Here is a 16,315-nt window from a genome sequence, read left to right on the forward strand (position 1 = left end):
CTTGTTCAGTACCAGTCCTGCTCTTAACTTTGGAAGTCTCATTAACATTAATTGTATCTGAGTCATACATCATTGTAAATAACATCTTAAAACTATTGGAAGGTACCACTCCTAACGTTAATCACACATGTGTATCCAAAAGTTGTTGTTATAGCTACATTTTGCTTTTGAGCTAGATGTGCTAGTTAAACAAACATTTTACGGGGGTTACATCTAGAATCGGAAACTTCATCTTACATGGAGTGTTTCCGTCATTTTAAATAGGAATATTATCCTTATGTTTCTGCACTAAGTAAAAGCTTTTATACTCTTGCATTTTGGCATGACTGAATCAAGCAAGAGTTACGTATATTGAACAAACTTCTGAGACATTAGTTAAATCCCATAGTGAATAGAGATTTTTGGATTGTACCATGTTAGGTCTATATTCTGACAACTGGGATTTACTAAATTTTTGTGATTCTGAGCAGTAATTTGTATTTTAAGACTTTTTGCAGATGATGCAGTTATGTATAATGAAGTACTGTCTGAAAGAAGCTGCATAAATATGCAGTTAGATCTTGATTAGGGTTCACAGTGGTGCTGGCAACTTGCTTTAAGGGGGGTAAGACGTCAAACGGGCTGACTTGGAGCAGGAGAGGCACCACAGGACATTTTAATTTCCACTGTCTATACTTTTACAAATAAATTCATAAAACTTTGTCAGCATGACCAGGAAGGATTCAGAAATCACACTCATAGCAGTGAAAGTTCGAAAACATAACAAATGGTTTTTTTTATTATTATTATTTTATTTTATTTATTTTATTATATATATATATATATATATATATATATATTTTTTTTTTTTTTTTTTTTTTTTTTTTTTTTTTTTTTTTTTTTACATGTGAAATTTCATCATTTTTTTTCACTTACTAATGGCTGCATTTGTTCCTATAGGTACACTTTTCTTCATATGTAAGAGAGATTCTTCGATGAATTTTGCACAGCATACAAACCATACTTAAAGGTGTATGAAACTCGAGGGTTTTCAAAATCTATTAAAAACTGTGGTAGAAATCGAGGTAATTAACTATAAAACTTGTGTTTTTTCTAAACATGAAGTTTAAAATAACAGCTCATTCGTTTTTGATAAATTAAATAAATTCTGGAGTTTCATACACCTGTAAGTATGGTATGTATTTATGCCGTGCAAAATTCATTGAAGAATCTCTCTAACTTATGAAGAAAAGTGTACCTATAGCAACAAATGCTGCCATTAGCAAGTGAAAAAGATGATGAAATTTGACACGTAAAAAAATTTATTTTGTTATGTTTTTGAACTTCCACTGCAATGAGTGTGAATCCTGAATCCTTCCTGGTGATGCTGACAAAGTTTTATGAATTTATTTGTAAAAGTATAGACACTGGTTATTAAAATGTCCTGTGATGCCTCTCCTGCTCCAAGTCGGCCCATTTGAAGTCCTACACCCCTTAAGTGTTCAGAAATGTAAAATTGTGCTCTTCACAAAATGAAAAAGAAAAATGTAGTACCATATAACTATAATACCAATGAGTCACTTTTGGAATCAGCCATCTCAGAAATACCTTTGTGTAACACTTTGTAGGGATGTGAAATGGAATGATCACACAGGCTCAGTCATGGATAAAACAGGTAGTAGACTTCGGTTTATTAGTAGAATATAGTAGAATATGGGGCAAGTGCCAGCAGTCTACAAAGCAGATTGCTTAGAAATCACTCATGAGACTGGTTCTAGAATATTGCTCAAGTGTGTGGGACCCGTACCAAACAGGACTAACAGGGGTTATTGAGTATATACAGAGAAGGACAGCATAAATGGTCACAGCTTTGTTCGATCTATGGGAGGGTGTCACAGAGATACTGAAGGAACTGTACTGAAAGACTCTTGAAGATAAAATTAAACTATCCTGAGAAAATCTGTAAACAAAGTTTCAAAAACTGGATTTATATGATGACTCTAGGAATATGCTACAACCCCAGATGTATTAATCCTGGGGAGAAAGCCTAATAACTGGTACAATGGGACATACCCTCTACCATGCGCTTCTCAGTGATTTGCAGAGTATAGATGTAAATGCAGATGTAGAACGAGCCCTTCTTTACAACAATAAAAACAAACAAGTGTAACAAATTTCTCCCATGGAGTTACACCCCAACAAAGTTTGATCCCCCACTAATGTGAGCCTTACAGAAGGTAAAAGGATTGTACAAGGCCCCTAGCCAGTTTTGGGTATTAGGAGTAACTCATTGACACTTCATTGATATTTTTTTTTCATGCATGTAGCTGCAACCAAGTTACAAGCATAGGTTTACAGCATGAGTTCTTAAAGTACCTACATGACAAACCAGCCTGTCCATCAAGACGGAAGCAGTTAATTCCAGAAAACTTGATAACAGGGTACACTTTCAGCCCTCTGCTGGATCCACTAAAGTACTCAACACAAGTGGCTAGCCAACAGCGCCATGTGAGAAAGGCGTCACATGGTTCCTGCTGGGCATGTCCTGGGGAGGAGACTCAGTGGAATTGCTATCTCAGTTTATAGCTTTCAAACAGAACAGATGGCCTCAAGCCGTCTGCCTATATCAGTGCACTCACTGACTGGCCACTGCCTAGTTCAAACAGTAATCACATTTCTCTCCCCTTCCTATTCTCGCATTTCACTAACACTGAGATTGGTGGGCACTCCTCCAGTCAAACCTGGATGAACCCTCAGGTACACCACACTGTCGGAACACGGTCAAAAGTTTATTTTATTCCTCTCTTTCATTTCAAAAACCACCGCCCTTCAAGTGCCCCCCCCCCCCCCCCCCCATGGGTTACAATAAATATTGGACCTTCACCAAATCCACTTATCCTCCATGCTAGTTTGCATGTTAACTGAAAGAGGCGCTACTTCAGTCTCTAGTTAATAATGTCAAGTTTCCTTCCGTCTGCACTTCAGACAAAGAAGCCGCCATTAATTAACAAACAAAACAATAAAAACTAAAAAAGAAAATCCATTCCAACCATTACTTGCAAAACTCAGTCTCCTTAAACCACAGCTCACCCATCAAAAACAATTCGTCTACTAACGATCATCCCTAACACCAAATACATTATTTTCCATAATGGCATTCAAAAAATGACTGTTGAATTTCTTTGTCACATCCATGACAGGTACTAATAATTCCAAACCATAAAACAAAGCAATCACCACTATCTACCTATAATTGCAACCACTCACTAATAACAACACAACAAACAAGTTTCAAAACTTCGAAATTCCACACCAGAAAGCCGCATCATGTACAATCAAACACCCTCTTCAAATAACCCACATAACTTAACATTGTTATGTCATCAGTCAAAAACTGTAGTCCAGTACCGTACATTCCAGTTGATGTATATGCTTTAAAATGAGAAATTTGTCTCTCTTTCACTTAGAAGGATTCCCTCATTTTCTAGCTGAAAAATGTTTTGAAGCAACTGAAGATGTTATCCATTAACACATAAATATTTGCTATTTTAAATTTTTTCCAGCAAACTGAATGTTCAAGCAAATACATTTCAGGCAAGCAGCCAAAATTTCTTTGAACATGAACATTTTACAAACCCTTCATTATTACACCCAGAGGATGAAATCCATTCACTGGAAAAACTGTGGATAAAGTGCAGTGTCCAAAAAGAGAACTATGTTTAAAAATAAGTGCACATTCATCTAACAAGTCTTTCATGTCAGATCAAGAACTTTTCATTCCCATTGTAAAAGTAACACAATACCATTGCTTAATGAACAAATTATTACAAACCATGGAAACAAAGCAATCAACATTGGAATATTGGGATTAGAAGATAATAAGACACCATGAAAAAGACTGTTAATTTTGGTACTAATCACTGTCATTGTTTTCTTTATTCAGTGCAGGACAAGAGAAACTAAACTATGCCTTGAAGCACAAAATGTTATTTCCTACGCTCATAAATTATTTTGCACTTTAAAAAAAATATATAATTACAGCTTTAAAATGTCAGTTGCGAATTGAAAAGTTACTGAAAACGTACATATGAGAAGATTTAACAGTCTAGTATATTTTAAAACTATAATGCAAAATCTTTAGTAAGTATATAAATAATTTGTTCAGGGATCATATATTAAGAACAGGATTGGATGCATATGAAGATCTATCAAATTGAAGTGTTTCAATTTAGATTAAAAAAAACTTCATTTATCAATAGGTTTTACCTTTGCAACCTTATCCGAGCTCTTCTCAGGATTTTCACTAAGGTCACCATCGACTGCCAACCCAGATGGACACATGATTTTATCTCTAAGTTTATCAAGAGTTTGGTTGCCCAGAACAGCTATCTCATGGCTGCAAGTGATTGGTCTGATTTTCCGAGAGCCAGAAACGGATGAGAAAGGTTCATACACTCTAATGATTAACAGGATGTCATCGCCAGGATTAAGGTCTCTTCCTTGGCCTTTTTTGTCATCCTGAAACAATCAAAAGTTAAATCTCTAGCAGGTTTGGAGATGAATGGTATAGAAAATTAACTTCAACAATATATGAGCAGAAAGGAAATACCTCTTGTTTAGCACAATGTTTTAAGTTTGTCTTCACTGTTGTATTTACATTTTAGTACATTAACTTTGTGTGAAGATTGTGGCATTATATTCTAGAGTGGTCATCCTTCAAACAGAAAGTTCATCATTCCACAGAGGGCCAAAGAAGAGTACTCAGAAGACTTGCTGCTGAAGCTTCATCATTTTATAGATACTTACTCAAATACTTTGGGTCTCTGACATCAGCTTTATTTATACTATATAGATGCTCCTCATTATTTACCTTAAGGACTGGTTTGATGCAGGTTCAAGTAGTGTGACAAGGTATTGGAGCTGTGAACACAGTTGTACTTGAATCCAAATGGCATACTAGTAATTTAAATAGTTTATGTGAATTTAAATGATTTTATTTGTGTGATACAATGTTATATGAAAATATATTTCATAAATGTATTTTTCTTTTTTCATACTGAGAGGGCAAGCAATGTGATGTGCTAACGGTTAAATCTTTGCTGCTGTAGCTACAGATGTTGAGCCAACCATTGCCACTGCTTACACAGCAGCCAGCAATCGTAACAAGGTCCCAATGCTAACTGTTGTAAATTTCTTGTGAATAATTTACTGTAACAACCAAAAAAAGAAAAAGAATTATCTATCTGTAGTGTAATATGTTCTGCTGTTAATGCTCGCTTCTACCTGAGGTTTAGTAGCATTCATATACACTGTTCTTACATGCTGCAATACACTTGTGTCTGTACCACCGATGAAAATAAAATACATCGTCTTGAAAAAGTTTTTTTCTACCCAATGCTGCTATTTTTGACAAGGACTAAAACTATTTTAGCATAATATGAAAATTAAGCTGACGTATTTCTGGCTAATGTGGACGACTAATGAAAAGAAGAGAGATAAAAGGAAATTTTTTTATGAGGCACTTTCAAAGAAGCATAATGAGTACCTTTGGACACGGAATGTAACGTATTCTTCAAGAATAAACATATCCCTCTCTGTACTACACACAACAAATTTAGGGGAATTTGCCCTGATTTAACTTTGGCAAAACAAATGTGCAACTAAGAGAAAATAATTATTTTACATTCCAAAGCTTGGGTTAATGTGTCTAGACTCAGATGGAAAATATCATTCTGAGAACAGTCAAACTAACATGCAATAATATTCAGAACCCAGTGGCAACACCACATGTGATGACATAATTACAGGACTTAGAGAAGAAGAAATGGAGATTCAAGAAGCAAGAAAAGAGGGCTCATCAATTACAATGCCAGTGTATGTTAATGCATTAAATTCATATCTAATGAAGTGGCCAATATATTTATTTGTATACAGAGATTATTTTATTCAATCAGTTTTGTAATTAGTACAAGTTCTTCTTTTGAGTGACAGCAATATCCACCATAAATGATCTGTAAATCATAGGAATGTTCATCACCACATTACGAATTTGAATATGAAATACGTGGTTAAAGCAAGGTGGAACATCTCCACTTACTATAATACCACTCCTTTCCTAAGACCGGCATTTTATCTTTTCTACTCTCTGTCACATAAGTACTGCTTACCGTGCAAATATGAACTATCCTCTTCCAGCTGTATTTTCCTCAACTTCACTGTTCAGTAGAGAGAAACAATTATTCAGTATAGAGCAACAATGTAATTACTTAATTGCCTTACCAACGATCAGGGATCTGTAGACCACGCACCGACCTTACAAACTGCCTCCAGCACATCCTGTACTGTGCAGTATCAATTCATTTTCTTGTAAACCATACCTGTTGCAGATCTCCCCACAGTCCATTCTCCTATCTTGTTCGTGTCTTCCCCAGGGACAATTACTTTGTGCTCTTCCTACCAACACGACTTTTGGAATAGCATTATCTGTCATCCACCCACATGGCCAGCCCCTTTGTCGTCACCTAACCTTTGCTTTTTGTACAATATTACGAAAGTTTGTCATGGTGTACTGCAATAACCAAACTGCTTTGCTTCAATTAAGCTGAAAAAATAGCATTTGAAAATTTTCAATACCACATTCCACTGTTCAATAACACTTCAATAGCTAAAAAGTACCGCAGATTTATATAGATGGTGTATGAATTCTTATTATCTTGAGAGTTTAGATTGTTTTCCAATACAACAAAATATTTTCACGAAGTTATTGGTTGACCATACATAATGCTGTCACCTCACTGCATATTAATCTTCTTTTAGTTAAGTATATTGCCCTCACAGAGTGTAAATTTGTTGCAGATCCTTTAACCAAAAGACAAAAGATCATAAATCTTTCAAATAACTTCCTATTAAAGTTTAAGTTTAAAAATGCTCATTTGAGAAAAATGACAATGTGTCATTGCTCAGATTGACAATTCACAGATGATGTTTGACTGTAAGTCTCTGACTTACTTCCATATAAACGTTTCTTGAAGTTACGATTTGATAAATTTATTAAGATTACCCTGTATAAAGTAAATCCAATCACTCTTCCTGATTTTCCTTTTTCTAACCACCTTCAGAGAGAGTTCTAACACTGAATAAGTTATGATCCACATTCCAGAGAGGCTACTCTCCACCACTATTCTTAATATAGCGTTAAAACTCATATTGTGATACAAAACAAGCACCTTTCCTGTAGTTAGTATATTTTAAATAAACTGCTTGGAAGCTTGTTCACTTTTAACAAAATTTACAAAGACTGAACAATATTTTCCTTAATACTGGACTACACTTGTAAGGTATTGCACTCCTCAAGAGAAGTGTGGACTTTTTCATACATATTCAGGACACAACATGCTATGTAACAGTTAATACTTCTGGCTTACCTGATTATACTCAAGCAGGAAAATAAGGCAGTCCTTTTAATCAAAATCTGAAGCATTACAGTGTATTTCTTCATTTCTCAGTCTCCTCCAACCCGTTTCTTCCCTCCGACCCAAAAATCTTTCTCTCGAGCACCATCGGTTTTCCTCTATCACTCTCGCTAGTACTCTACTCAGCAACTCTCCACCGTATCACAGCACTGGAGCAATTACTGTATTATATGCCTTCATTTTTAACTTTTGTTGATATTACCTTAATTTTGTTTGGTTTTAGGCTGTTATATGATCTGTAAGCATTAACAATTCATTGGTTTACTTCTAGTTCGATGTTATTCTTCCAACTGAAGTAGATCTCAAGCATTTAAAGTTCTCAATTACCTTCAACTTAATCTCCCACTACTCCCAGGCACATTGTGGTTCTACTTAGTTCCTTCACTTCTGTCTTTTCTGGGTTCATTCTCAAGCCCACTTTCCCTGCACTACAGCTCAGGACATGCACTATTTTTATCATTTCTTCTTTTGACTTTGATATAGCTGTCATATGATCCACATATGCTAGTGTCTATAGATTTATATTCCAATTGATGCAATTTTCTACTCTTTTCATCTGACGTACAACTTTTTCAGAGACATGGTTAAATAACACAGCTGACAATACTTCACCATGTCCGTACCTCTACTTCCTCCCTGATAACTTACTTTAACTTTCGTCTCTGTTGCAGATGATTTTACCAGATTGAATAATTTCTCAGATGCTTCAAACTCCATAAGGGTACTGTAAAGGCTCAATCTATGCCTTCGAAAACTCTATGAAAGTGGAAAATTTTGGTTTGTTAAATTCCCAAAACTTTTCCTATACCTTTCTCATAGTAAGTACAGGGCTATTACAAATGATTGAAGCGATTTCATAAATTCACTGTAGCTCCATTCATTGACATACGGTCACGACACACTACAGATACGTAGAAAAACTCATAAAGTTTTGTTCGGCTGAAGCCGCACTTCAGGTTTCTGCCGCCAAAGCGCTCGAGAGCGCAGTGAGACAAAATGGCGACAGGAGCCGAGAAAGCGTATGTCGTGCTTGAAATGCAATCACATCGGTCAGTCGTAACAGTGCAACGACACTTCGGGACGAAGTTCAACAGAGATCCACCAACTGCTAACTCCATTCGGCATTGGTATGTGCAGTTTAAAGCTTCTGGATGCCTCTGTAAGGGGAAATCGATGGGTCGGCCTGCAGTGAGCGAAGAAACGGTTGAACGCGTGCGGGCAAGTTTCATGCGTAGCTCGCGGAAGCCGACGAATAAAGCGAGCGGGGAGCTAAACGTACCACAGCCAACGGTTTGGAAAATCTTACGGAAAAGGCTAAAGGAGAAGCCTTACCGTTTACAATTGCTACAAGCCCTGACACCCGATAACAAAGTCAAACGCTTTGAATTTTCGGCGCGGTTGCAACAGCTCGTGGAACAGGATGCATTCAGTGCGAAACTTGTTTTCGGTGATGAAGCAACATTTTTTCTTAATGGTGAAGTGAACAGACACAATGTGCGAATCTGGGCGGTAGAGAATCCTCACGCATTCGTGCAGCAAATTCGCAATTCACCAAAAGTTAACGTGTCTTGTGCAATCTCACGGTTTAAAGTTTACGGCCCCTTTTTCTTCTGCGAAAAAAACTTTACAGGACACGTGTATCTGGACATGCTGGAAAATTGGCTCATGCCACAACTGGAGACCGACAGCGCCGACTTCATCTTTCAACAGGATGGTGCTCCACCGCACTTCCATCATGATGTTCGGCATTTCTTAAACGGGAGATTGGAAAACCGATGGATCGGTCATGGTGGTGATCATGATCGGCAATTCGTGTCATGGCCTCCACGCTCTCCTGACTTAACCCCATGCGATTTCTTTCTGTGGGGTTATGTGAAAGATTCAGTGTTTAAACCTCCTCTACCAAAAAACGTGCCAGAACTGCGAGCTCGCATCAACGATGCTTTCGAACTCATTGATGGGGACATGCTGCACAGTGTGTGGGTGGAACTTGATTATCGGCTTGATGTCTGCCGAATCACTAAAGGGGCACATATCGAACATTTATGAATGCCTAAAAAAAACTTTTTGAGTTTTTGTATGTGTGTGCAAAGCATTGTGAAAATATCTCAAATAATAAAGTTATTGTAGAGCTGTGAAATCGCTTCAATCATTTGTAATAACCCTGTATATGGTCAATTGTATATTTTCGTGACTTGCTTGATAACTGATAACTATGTCCTTCACATATGCCTTAAGTTTTTCCAGTATTATCAAGACAAGGCCTTGTAGCTCATATTCAGCAATGAGATGCTTCTATAGTTATTAAGGCCACTCCAATTTTCTTTCTATGAACTCTTACAATGATAGATAGCTTCCACTCTGTTGATCATCTCTTTTCCATATGATTCTGATTAACCTGATCAACTCTTTAACGAGATCTCCATCTCCCTCTTTTATCGCCTCTGATATAGTTTGATCTTCTCCTGGTGCCCTTCTCTTCTTCAGACTATTTATTGCCTTTCTCACATCCTCTACAATAAAATCAGCTACTCCACAGTTCTTTTCCTGTTCTGCTTGCTGAAACAACTCTTCTGGATCTTACAAACAGACTATCAATATGTTCCTCCAATCTTTCTAGGATCATTTCTTTGTCAACTATCATCTGAGAGACTAATCACTTTCTCCACTTCTCACTTGCTTGATATTTTGGAATATTTGTCTACCGCTGTTTCTTTGACCTGCCTCCTCAATTTCTATCCATGTGTTAGTTTGATACTTTTCCATTTTCTGCCCTCCTCAATATTCTATTTGGTCACTGTTTCACTTTCATGTATTCTTCATGATTGTTTTCATAGTTTATGTTGTTTATCCATCTTTCTCTTGCTTTTCTTCTTGCTCTTACTGCTTTCTCACTTGTTTGATGAAATCAATTTCTTTTCTTTTTTCTTTTCACGTATCACCTCCTTTGTTGCATATGTAGCCCCTTCCTTTATTCTGGTCCACATTATATCAACAGTCACCGCTTCACCATTCAGCTCCTTTGGTAAACTTATTCTTCACAGCCACATGCTATCTTCAAGTTATTTCAGTCTGATATAGTTTATCTACACCAGATGTGTTGCTGATGCTCATTTGTTTCATCCAGTATTACACATCCCAACAAGTAAAAAGTAATCTGTGTTTCCATCTGCTCCTCTGTATGACCTTACATCTTCTATGCTCTTTTTATGCTTAATGTCTAATAACAGGTGGTCAGTTTGGTTTGTAGTTTTCCCAACTAGTGATTTCCAAGAACCTTTATGAATCTTCTTTTGGAGGAATATATCAATGAAAACGATTTTGGAAAATATAATCTATCTGGAAAGATAAAAAAATCTGCTCATCAAGTGGAAGTTCCTTTCAGAGCCAGTGGCTCCATCTTCTGGCAGAAGGGTTCAAGGGGAAAGAAGAAGAACAAAGGAAAAGGACCAGTGAGGTTTAGGAAAAGAGCAGAGTTATGAAAAAGTTGCCCAGAAAAGGAAAGAATGATTGTTGGGAACTGCACCACATGAGATTTGAAAACTGAGAGCTTAAATGTGGAAGATAAGAGTAATAAGCAAAACAGAGATTACTGACAAATAATCATGCAAGAGTTAGTAAGAGGGGAAAGCTAAGTGCATTGTAAGTGATAGACATATGTGGTGTGTTTGTGTGTGTGTGTGTGTGGGGGGGGGGGGGGGGGGGTGGATACAAAAAAACTATACAGGGGAAAGAAAGAAATAGTTACTGAAAAGAAATGCTGAGACAGAGGATTAATGTAAATTATAGCTAGATGGGTGCCAAGTATTAAGAGCATGTAATGCCAGTGCCCAAGCATGCAGTCATGAGAAACTGGAGTCAGGGGGAAGAATCCAGAGAGCACATGTAGTGAAACAGGTGCCGAGGTCATGACTGTCATGTTACAGGATATTGTGTGCCGCTAGTATACACCCTTTGTCTACGACCCTTCATCCTAACTGATAACTTAGTGGTAGTCATACCAATGTAGAAAGCCAACCAGAGTTTACATAATAGCTGTTACACCACATGTTGTTTCAAAGGCGGCTCTTCCTTTGATGGTATATAGTGCACCAGTTACAGGGCTGGTATAGGTGGTGGTATGAGGGTGCGTAGGGCAAGTCTTACAGAGTTGACGTTCACAGTGGTAGGAGTCTTAGGATACAGTAATGGGTGCAAAAGGAGCATAGGATCTGATCAGGATGAACTGTGTTTTATTCATCTCATGACATACATTTGCAATCCATTTGGTTTGCCTACAGGAAACATGTCAAAAATTTATACTACAGTTACAATGATTTTTACATGATTAAATAATAGCACTACAATAAATAATAACACTATAAGGATATTTCTTGGAATATGTAACACATTGTATCCAGCTCAAATTTCCAGTTACGGCCACATGCCCTGGTCAGTGCCGATCTACTCTCTGACTCAGCTCTCCTCGTCATCTGGTCAGATAAACTATCTCCTCACATCCGCTTTGCTCTGGCTCCAGCTCAAAAGTCTCCTGAACCTGTCAAGCAAAGAATGACAACTGCTGACAAGCTACACGATGCATCACTGCTCTGTTTCGCCAGCCACTGCCTACCTGACAAGTCTCAGGTTCAGGCTCATTGCTCTGTGTCTGGACGCAGCCAGGGCCGTACTGTGCCGACCATTCCACTCACTCCGGGAAGAAGTAAACAAGCAACTGGGATGTCACCAGCTCCGCCCATGGTCACACCCCCTCCTGCAACTGAACCTGCTGTGGCCACCGAACTTCGGCCACCATTACTGGCAACATTCCGCAGGAAATGCAACTGCACTACCCGTACTGTTACTTCCACACACGGTTTGGTGAGGTGGCCCGGAACTGCAGACCACCCTGCTACTTCCCAAACGCCAATCGCAAGTAGGTCCGGGTGCCGCCTCCTGCGCACAACATGACAGACACCTCCCAGTGCTCCATTCTGTCCAGGAATGACCGGATAATTGCGGACAACTTTACATTAAAGACATTTAGTTAGGATACCTTTTCCTAGTGGACACAGGCGCCGATCTTTTGCTGCTGCCTACGTCCTTTGTGTCGTCAAACATCTGTCCTCATCATACTCCGCTGCAAGCCATGAATTCAACTAAACTACAATGCTCGGATTCAACTTCCCACATCGTCTCACTCTCCACAAACTGCAAACTCGAGTGGACTTTTTTAGTGTGTGAAATTGACGAACCCATACTAGGCATTGACTTCTTGCAACACCACAAACTTTCACTGGACCCAGTGCAAAACACCGTGTTTCATCATCCGTCCAAGACTCATTTCCCATGTGCTCCGTCGAGCAACCCCCCCCCTCCCCTCCCCACTGTGACACATCGGCCAGGCTCATCTCATCCGTACATGCTTGTCTCTGTCTACGATGTTACAAGAAACCACACGCAAGTGCCTTGTTGAGCTTGAACACGTCGCTCACCTACGCAACCCAGACCTCGCAACGCTTCATCAACAAAGTGCTATTCAACCTAAAATTCTGCTTTGCATATCTTGATGACATTCTTGTGTTCAGCTCCTCCGTCAAGGACAACATTCGACATGTGCAAACTGTTATTGCCCCCTGAGAAAGTACAAACAATACTAAACCTACTCAGACCTTCGGCACTCAAAGAGCTCCAGTGCTTTCTGGAGCCAGTTAATTATTATCGCCGACATCTACCTCGGGTTGCGGAGATTCAGGCTCCATTGATGGACGCCTTGGCAGCACCAACACTTCTGGATCTCGGCCCGTTCCATGGACCCCTGCTATGACACTCTCTCACCGCCCTCAAAAATCTCCTTGCCAAGGCCTGCCCCATCGCGCATCCTCATCCCAATGCATAACTTTTCATCACCACAGACGCGTGCGATACTGCCATCGGCGCTGTCCTTAGCCAGACAATCGACAGCCGAACTTCACCTCTGCAGTTCTTCTCGCGCAAGCTCACCAATGCACAACGGAAATATTCCACATTTGACAGGGAGTCGCTCGCGGTCTACGAAGCAATTAAGCATTTTAAGACTGACATTGAGGGACACCCTTTCTATGTTCTAACGAACCACAAAACCCTGGCTGTGGCCATTACAAACCCACCAGCTGACCCGCCTCCTCGCCGCTTCAGATACATGGACTTCATATCTCAGTTCACCACCGATGTCAGACACATAAGGGTGCTGACAATATAGTTGCTGATTCCCTTTCACGAGACAACGCCGTTCATTCGCTGTTAGACCTCTCTGAATTGCCTGACCTCCAACCTGCCGACGAGGAAACACAAAACCTGATTTCAGACTCTACTTCTTCAATACACTTCATCCGCACCACCTTCCCTGGCATTTCTGGTGAGATCTGGTGCGACGACAGTATGGGCTTGTTACGCCCCCTCATCCCAGCCACGCTCCGTCGAGGTGTCTTCAACGCATTGCATAATTTAACCCACCCCGGTGTTCATGCCTCCGCCCCCCTCGTAGCGGAGTGCTTTGTGTGAAGAAATGTCAACAAGGACTGCCAGTAATGGGCACGCTCCTGCGTCGCATGCCAACGTTGCAAAGTACACAAGCACACTTCAGCCCCCCCTCAGCGCCTTTTCGATCCCTCCTGGGCGTTTCCAGCATATTCACATTGACATTGTCGGCCCTCTCTCCCCCTCTAACGGCTTTCGTTATGTTCTCTCGTCTATTGACCGAACAACTCGTTGGGTCAAAGCTGTCCCCCTCCCCAATATCATGGCAGAAACTGTTGCTCAAGCTTTTGTCTTCGAACTGTGTAAGTCCTTTGAATGATTATGGTTTTATACACGGGAGTAGAATTTCCCAGCGCTTTATAAAACTAAACACAGGGAAAAAAACATGTTTTGGAAAGATCTTTGATGTGCAGCAACATATACGCTGCATATTCTCGTATTACGAAAGTATAAATTCGAATTGCATCAAACACCGCATGTTACTTTCTGAAGCATTAAAATAGAGATTGGGATGCGCTTTTGTAAGCCAGTCATAGCTCATGTCACGTAATCTTGCCAGCCGATGACAGAGGGTATTCAGAGCTTAGGACACGTGATGTAGTCGGCCAATAGCAACATCACTGTTAAGTAGTGCGAACGCACAAACCGAAAAAGTTAATGGTTTAAATTAATATACATAGTGTTGCTACACAAAACGCAAAGGTTTCACATATAATATTGGTCTGTAAGATTAATACGCTGCAAGAGAAGCTAAGCTTTCACATACAATGTTGGTTTTTTATGCGCGTATTACAATTTAAGATATATCACACAAATGTGATCGTCAAATTTTTAATAACGACTCAAATGTCTTATCTTCTGGGCTCAAAATTCATCTGAATGGCTCATCATCAAAGAGCTGATTTTTAAATGAGAGTCAAATGCTCTGTGATTTAAGAGATTCATCGTACATTATCGCACACAGCTCTGTTGTAACAGTCAGAATGGTACTTTGATGGTACAGCTTTTCAAACCACCATTCGGAATATTTTCCCGTGACCTTTTAGAAACAGGTCCGTTTCCACAGTTGCCAGAGAGTGCCAGATGACAGGTGCCACCGCACTTGCGCAGCTATGATGTCGCAGGGAGCCCGTATGTTCGTATGTGTAAAACATTAAAAGATCATACATTATGTTATAGAAGGAACAAAACATCAGAGGATACTCCAAGAGCATCGGAATTTTGAGACCCATACTAAAATGTCCACATTTAAAGTGCACATTTGTATGTCCATATTCCCAGTTAAGTAGGCCACGACCTGATATTAAGTTTTTCAATGTGGTTTTCGGGATGTAAATTTTCTTGGAGTACCAGTACGTTTGGTTCTTTATTATGGCATAATGCCATAATTGCTGTAAGTTGAAAACATGCACTTGAAATGCAGTGAACAGTGTGTGGAATTAAAAAGAAAATTTCTTTAGCAAACCGACAAAAATAACTTCATTGTTCTGCAAGGCAATTAATGCTTTACTTTCAGAAAGGTGGAAATCAGAAATCTGTTTTGTTTTCATTTGATGTGAGAGCATTAAACGAAGAGGAAACAGTGAGACAGAACATCAAAAATTTTGAAAAAATCGAATATTCAAAAATATGTTCATATTGTAGCGCACATCTTTCTTGAGAGTCTGATGCATAAAACATGTGTTCGAGGAAATGTAAGACATGTTATTTGGTTGTAAGTGTGCCAAAGGGCATTGCCTCGCCTCTTCACACAGCATTCTTCTATCGTACGTCAGTGTGCTTTGCTCTGTGGAATTTTATATTTTGTAATGGATGCCATCAAACCATATTCAGGACAGTGGAAATTAAAATGTCCTGTGGTGCCTCTCCTGCTTACAATTGGCCAGTTTGAAATCTTGTCCCTCTTCAGAAAATTTGCACTATTTATTCCCCATCAGCTAACAACTTGTTGCCCTGTGTGACATAAAATTAAATATAGGATACATAAACCCAGTAAAGACATGAGACAAGCAAGACAATACAGATTTCTTCAATCCTTAAGCTCCTAGAATTTTTTTTCTCTTTAATCTTGCTACAGCTTTACATGGCGCGCTTTCCTTTCTGCAAAAGAATCTATTACCTCACCAAAGTACGTGAAATATTTTGCTACATGAAAAAAAAGTCGAAATGTCGTTGTCTAATACTGAAAAAGCTGTTAATGCAAATAGGACCCAAGACTGGTGTGGATTCCTGATCTGATTACGTCTATTTTGTCACTCTCTACTAGATAAAATGAAATAGGCCTTTCTAATACTGCAACAATTGTAATACACACCAAATAAACGAGACTGTTTTGGCACAAATGGTCTTTTTTGTAACGACAGAAT

At 39.1% G+C, this 16,315-nt stretch overlaps 1 protein-coding gene across 1 annotated transcript in view; it reads right to left on the bottom strand.

Annotated features, from left to right (window-relative positions):
• Window positions 1–16,315, bottom strand: part of LOC124616243 (snRNA-activating protein complex subunit 3-like) — a 152,483-nt gene that overhangs the window by 71,795 nt on the left and 64,373 nt on the right. Inside the window, exon 3 of the mRNA XM_047144547.1 lies at window positions 4,246–4,497. Within this exon, the coding sequence (XP_047000503.1) occupies window positions 4,246–4,497 (252 nt within the window). The remainder of the gene's footprint in view (window positions 1–4,245; window positions 4,498–16,315) is intronic.

This window comes from Schistocerca americana, chromosome 5 (assembly GCF_021461395.2).
Source record: "Schistocerca americana isolate TAMUIC-IGC-003095 chromosome 5, iqSchAmer2.1, whole genome shotgun sequence".
NCBI lineage: Eukaryota > Metazoa > Arthropoda > Insecta > Orthoptera > Acrididae > Schistocerca > Schistocerca americana.